Source organism: Diadema antillarum, unplaced genomic scaffold (genome assembly GCF_040938485.1).
Source record: "Diadema antillarum isolate AM-2024a unplaced genomic scaffold, OU_Dant_1.0 scf00000007, whole genome shotgun sequence".
NCBI classification, from domain to species: domain Eukaryota; kingdom Metazoa; phylum Echinodermata; class Echinoidea; order Diadematoida; family Diadematidae; genus Diadema; species Diadema antillarum.
Genome location: NW_027270896.1, coordinates 1,870,783 through 1,877,500, shown reverse-complemented (window position 1 = coordinate 1,877,500; position 6,718 = coordinate 1,870,783). Strand labels below are relative to the sequence as shown.

Sequence of the window (6,718 nt, the reverse complement as noted above, 5' to 3'; positions counted from 1 at the left end):
CTGGGATTCGTTCAGGTCATTAAGGAAGAGTGTGACAATAAATTACGGATAAAAGGCTTTTGCTCCCTCTCTTCCTCCCGATCACTAGTGGGAGGCATCACCCACGGTCTGGCGGGAATCTGTAACGCCTGCTTCTCATCATAGGGTTTTTCGGCTGGCGTCAGTCATGGGCGGGTTAGAAGCATTCATCACCCCGACACCTCCGGGATGGAAACAGTACCGGACATCGTTCATTGGCACGGGACCAACCTCCCGTTCTTTATACTATCCTTCTCTCAAATGAAGAACCTCTTTTTTTCTCTCCAAAACACCTCAAAATTCTAGAACGCGTCAAGTGGTTAAGTCCACGCAGTATTCAGCTCTATGCAAGTATTTGATGTGGCATTTGTCTGGGTGTAAGACACGACCAAGTCTTCCCATTCACTCATCTCTCCGTTTTATCTAATATCTATCCATCTATCCATCCACATACCTAGTGAATAATCGTTTTGTATGACGTTGTTAATTTGTTAATCATTCATTCCTAGTTCTTAAAATCAACATTCTTTCTTCTTTTTTCTGTTTAACACATTTGTGCGTTTTGTGGTTCATTATCATCCCTCATTGATTTAACTAAACCGATCAATGACACCTTGATCAAATCGACCGAATCAAATTTAAGACAGTGCAAAACGTATCGAGTCCACTTTCTTTTACTCTCTTTCAAAGATTTTCATACTATCATATTGAAAAATAAGAGTGAAAAAAAAAAAAGAACAAAAAAGGGACAAAACCCAAGAGAGTCAGAGAGAAAGGACGGGGGGGGGGGGGGGGGAGAAGAAAGACACACACAAAACAAAAATGGGACAGAGATAGAAAAGGTTAGTTATCACAACATTTTTGCCGCAATATCCTGACGTTGTTATTTCAAAATATCAACTTTTATCCTCCCGTCATACAGGACAATATAAACTACTCCCGAGACGACTTGTGGCTACTAGGGCTAGTACTCGTCTCTTCCCTTTCCTTCCACAGTCTTAAATGACGTCACATCTGATTTTTATTAATATTCATCAGACATCTAATGCCGCCATTGATGCAAAATAAAAGCTCTTTGTTAAAGTTCCATTTTGGTTAATTTGAAATGCAAGAAATTAATCGTAGTTAACGGCATTAAGGATTAATCTGGTAAGCCAAAAGCTCCTGATAACTTAATGATCATAATAATGACCTGATAATCATAGAACTTCACCCCTTTAATCATCATCGACTATAAGCTTGGGTCATCAAAGAGACAGGAAAGAATCACAGTTCGTCGAAGTGATAAACTCGGATTAATGAAATTACTCTAGTAGGAGTCCGACTGCTTACAGAAGTTACTAAGTTACGAACGACGTTTTACAATCAATTTATCGTATTCTATTAATAGTTCAGAAACGTCTTCTCCATCGAAGTTGATTCTCTCTTTTTCATAGCTTTCACGTTCTTCTTTTTCTTGCACGACACTCTTCCTTAAGGAGAGGTTTGCTAGTTTCTTTTTTTAGCTCCAGCGGAAATTGAGTTAGGCTCAAATTTTGAGATCTTCGCAAACTGTTTCGGTTTCCGATCAAGAATCCTTTGGGTGGAGTATGCTGGAATAAAAGTGCAGCGGGCTGACTTTGGGGTGGGGGGAGGGGAGCTGAAGAAAATAAAAGTGTCAGTACTGGAGAAAGGGCAAGGGGCATTGAGGTGGGGAGGAGGAGGTGGGACGGTGACATGGCAAAAAGTCTAGCGGTGACTCACTGTACATCCGATTTCAGCGCTCAGGGGAGTACGGCATGAACATGCCATGCACGGTCTGCGCCACTAAAACGCCCTCTAGGGGCCGAGAACGCGGGGGAATATTAAATGAGCGACTTGGGAATAGTTTCCAAATATAGCCACGATCGCTTTCTCGTCACTTTTTTTTTTTCGTTGCCATGGAGGGGTGCGGGAGTTTCCTCATGTGTAGAAATGTCAAGGTCGTATACGGGATTCAAGGCTGTTCTGGACGTGTTCTTTCACAGGCACTGACCACTGCCGTATTCTTCGTTGCTTGATAGTGTTGAACAAGCATCGTTACCTTTGTCAAAATATATCATCCAATCATCAATTTACTGTGTTCCTTTTTAGGATAGCATCATAATCATATGGGCATGGCATCTACACCCATTCCATAAATAAAAAGTTTTCTTTAATCTGACTCTCAGTTTGGAACACATAGAATCTACTTCTATGATAATCTGTTTATTTTCATATTGATCTTCCATTATGATCAAGGCATAACACTGCAGGAGTTCTTCTTCTTTTTTTCGTTCTCACCTGGTCTTCTGTGTCACCAGTGTGCCACATAGCATTTCTCAAGTATTCACCGGGACCAGTTGTAGAGTTGATCAGCTGTGGAGGCGACAAAGAAAAGATGGAAAATAGATACTTCTTTCAGGTCCACATCACTGCAGTGGTAACGACACATTTATTCATGGGTGCAGCTAGCCCAACGTCAACGCAATGACATGTAGTCGTCATCAACTAACAACTGTACGTAATTTTAATCGTGAGCAACTGCAGATTAATTTACTAAACATTGCTCATAAGCCAAGGTTTTGTGTTAACTTTTTGTCATTTTCACACAGCAATGCAAAATTCAAAATTCAAAACAATTCTGTTACATCATCTAGTGCGCACGTCAAATGACATGTTCTTTTTATGTGTTTCTAAATGTGAGAAAAGTTTGCAATCATAAATTTCGATTCTCTAAGAATCTTGTGACTAATGTCTGACGGGGTATTCAATATTAGTGTTAATAGACTAAATTCTAAATTTGGTGAACACTTTTTGTTTATGATCATTGTTATCAAATTTATATTCGACAGCTGTATCCGCATGATTAGGCAAATACTCTTCTTCCGCACTTTAATAGAAAGCTCACACAATGCGCGATACCGACCTTGAGCTGTAGGCCAGCCGTGGCTTCGGCCGGGCTGGGTTTGGGCTGCCAGTATCTCTGCGTCACCTGCTTCCACATGACGGCGTAGAATCGGTGGTTGGACTGGTAGCCGAAGATGAAGCCGGCGTAGTCGTCGTCCTTGGCGGTGTTCACGTAGAAGGTACCACTGAACTGAACACTCTCGAACTCGTCATACCCTTGGATTCAGGAAAGGAAAGAAATTCGTTTAACTAAGAAGACACGTATAGCCTGTGTGACTATTAGTTTCACGGGTAGTACTTTTTTTTGAGGGGGGGGGGGAGACTGAGAAGCAAATCTTATTAGCTGGCTTATATTATATAAACTCATCACAAAATTATAATTGACGGGGAAAGAGTTAGTGTCAAGGGTACGTACTAGCATAATAAATCCATCGTCAAGTCGCTGGAGAGTCTCCTGCTCATGAATACAAACACTTGTGGTTTCAATTTCAATTTCAATTTCAATTTCAACTTATAAGGACGCCTTGCAAAAACAACAAACAAACAAAAAAACAAACAATCAAACAAACTCTGCCAAATCTACGCAAATGAAGGATACTGTATGACCGTGAAGGCAAGATAATTAATATGGTGTGTAATAATGAGAAGAGAATCATACTCAAACGCAACATAAGATTAACGAATAGTGATCACTGAAAGAGTAGACACCAGGGCGTGGCCTTGGTAGGGATTTGTTAGACCATGGATTGACACTAACCTACAGCTAGACCAGGATCGCTGTTGATGGTCTGTACCAGCTCCAGCCCGTGGTTGCGCACCATCCAGTTGGGCTCCAGCTGCGAGGCTCCTGACGGGTCCATGGGCACCATCTGGAAGGCGGAGAGATCGGTACGCTGGATCATGGCGTTCTCCGGGCAGGCGTCCATGATGTCCGAGTAACCGTCGCCATCGAAGTCGGCCTCGCACGCATCGCCGCGACCGTTCTCTGCGATCGACATCGGGTGAAATAATTTTCAAATTATCATGACAGTGACAATAATGTTTATGACAATGATAATAACAGCAATAGTCACGTATATCACAATTATTATCATCATTACCAGTTATCATCATCATCATCACGATCATTATGTTTTTCATGGAATCAGTATATATAATCATTATCATCCTGACAACCACAATCAATCATCGATATAATTTTAATCTGTTACAAGTCAGACACCTCAATCTTCATTCGGTAACTTTACGAAAGAATGAAAACATGGGCAGATCTTGAAATTGGATGACTTTTTGGTTTTGTTTTGTCTTGTTCCTGCAAACATGTGTCTTAAAAAAAAAATAACTTCTCGTAAGAAACGGTCATTATCTGTGGTGAAATGTGTCATTCCTGAAGGCTGCTGCCCAGCCCATGGCCTAGCCCGTGGGGCACGTTATCACGGACAAATAGACGTACCATCGGTGTCATTCTGACTTGGGTTGAAGATAAGTCTGCAGTTATCATCGCGGTCGAGCACGCCGTCGTTGTCATCGTCGGGATCGCATGCATCACCTGAACAGTGTGAAGACAGACGAAAGTGACAAAATGTCTTAATATTTCGCAGGCAGGGGTACAAGCACTACTTAAAAAGCAGAACTATCACTCATACTAGTTCCATGCTATATGTTACATTAAGACTTAGTATGTGCCTGTTTTATGACTCGTGTGATTCTACGACTGTACATGTTTGGTTTAATGCGCTGAAAGAGCTGAAAAACCAGAAATTTCCCAACATGCAGTGGAAAGGAAAATTGCGCAACACGTGGCCATCTGATGAAAAATCTCCACGTGTTATATAGTCCTTGCAGATTTGCGTTTTGGTCAATGACACACAACTCACTCTCTTTGTGGATCACAGATGTTATTGTTTGACATCAGGATACGTTCGGGGAAGGGAGATTGAGAGAGGGATGGTGGAAGTCCACTATTGTCTAAAAATTGCACGTGCAGGATGCGAAACCGTGATTTGATATGACATCGGGGAATATTTCTGCGATGTTGCCATCAGTGTTTCGCACCGTTGTGATTGGATAAGAGGGACAATTTCCTCTTGACAACATGAAAACTTCAGCGGGAAGTGAACTCTAGCGTTGGGAAAAGAAAAAGGAGAGAGAGCTCAGCCAAGGCACGAGATATTGATTCGGGCATGTATGTCTGGGTCTCTGCCAACTAATTTCCCCTCTCCCTTTATCTTCTATTTCGCTAGAGGCTCGGAAAGAATCCTAAATTGCGCAAATTTCCTCCCCGTTTCTCCGATAGATTCAAGCGTGTGATAAGTTCAGAGGCCCTAAACTCCCAAAGGGCGCCTTACTCTTAATGCAATCTGCCGGGAAATGGATAGGAAGAGGGCTTCAGTGCTTGTTGGATTTACAGCGGGATGGGGGGGGGGGGGGAGGTAGGAGTAAGGGATGGCATCTTGAGAGCAATTCAGCTGCAATTACACGATGAATAGGAGGAAGAGAAAGAGCATGAGCAGGGAAGAGAAATCCCAGAGCGGTAACAACCAGAACTAATATTTGGGGAGCGTGAGCATTCATGATAACTTGACGAGATGTGAAGACAAATTTCCCAAGAGCTAGCTTTTGTGACAAATTAGAAACTGACCTGGTTAAACAAAGGGGTTGATTTCGATGATACATGGCATTGTTATCATAACTTCCCTTGGCTGATAACCTATTTCGATGGGCAACATCTATTTTCTACGAAACCATCAGGGGGGAAAACCCTGGCAAGTAACCCCAGATAAGCTAGATGTGAAAGATCTATCGGACAATATCGCACTTGCGGTACAGGCTCAGTTGCTCAACATGGGTACTCTGTTCTACATTTTAAGATAAATCTTTAGAATACCCTTCACCCCACAAAGAATTCTTGTCCAAGTTTGTAGGGTCAGTGTCCATGTACAGCAATGAAAATTATCCTTATCTGTGTACTCCTCCTCAGCATCACTTTTGTCCATGGCGCGATAATTATATAAGAGAACATTTCATTCAAAGAAAGAAGTGAGAAACAGCCTAGTAAAAAGTAACACCTCTTTCTGAATATTCTGGCCTTTTAAACGCCATTGTGTCATGCAACTATAACGTGGATGCCTCACATAGGTGCAATGACCACTTCACTGACAAAAAAAATTGTAAAGTTCACAAGCTTTGTGTCATTCGTGTCCTAAACGATTTGTTTAGTGAATAGAATGTCATTACTTCCACTATTTCTTCGAAAACACATTTTCTCCCTGACTCTGATCAAAATTTGTCGATATTATATATTAATGTGTTCCTAAATACCTTCCCTTACAAGGAATAGAAGTCACTTGTATTGTGGCCCTAGTATGGGAAGTCATGTTTGATTGGCAACGAAGGGTCAAAATTTTTCCTATCGGTTCTAAAATCGCGCCCTGATTTTCAATCCTCTGCAGGTCATGTAGGCCTATCAAACACATATAGTGCGTTTTATGTGTTGAAAACGTCTCTGCATTTTTACTCTGCACGAAATTAGCATGGTAGAACATTATTTTGTTTTAGTAGTCATAATTGCTGATGATTACGTTCTCCTCAATTCACTAACCTAAGCCATCGTTGTCGTGGTCCTTCTGGCTGGCATTAGGGATACCAGGGCAGTTGTCTAGGTTGTCCTGGTGACCGTCGCCGTCCTCGTCGATGTCGGTGTCGCATTCGTCACCCACATTATCGTCATCGGTGTCGATCTACATCAGAGAAAACGGACGGGTTTGTTTAAGGTATACTGGTGTAATAATTC

The 6,718-nt window shown here is 41.8% G+C and overlaps 1 protein-coding gene across 1 annotated transcript in view; it reads right to left on the bottom strand.

Moving 5' to 3' along the window:
- LOC139716489 (thrombospondin-2-like) overlaps positions 1 to 6,718 on the bottom strand; it is a 70,933-nt gene that overhangs the window by 4,044 nt on the left and 60,171 nt on the right. Inside the window, exons 18-22 of the mRNA XM_071628034.1 lie at positions 6,527 to 6,665; positions 4,379 to 4,474; positions 3,683 to 3,910; positions 2,945 to 3,141; positions 2,320 to 2,394 (exon numbers count right to left, since the gene is read on the bottom strand). Of these exons, the coding sequence (XP_071484135.1) occupies positions 2,320 to 2,394; positions 2,945 to 3,141; positions 3,683 to 3,910; positions 4,379 to 4,474; positions 6,527 to 6,665 (735 nt within the window). The remainder of the gene's footprint in view (positions 1 to 2,319; positions 2,395 to 2,944; positions 3,142 to 3,682; positions 3,911 to 4,378; positions 4,475 to 6,526; positions 6,666 to 6,718) is intronic.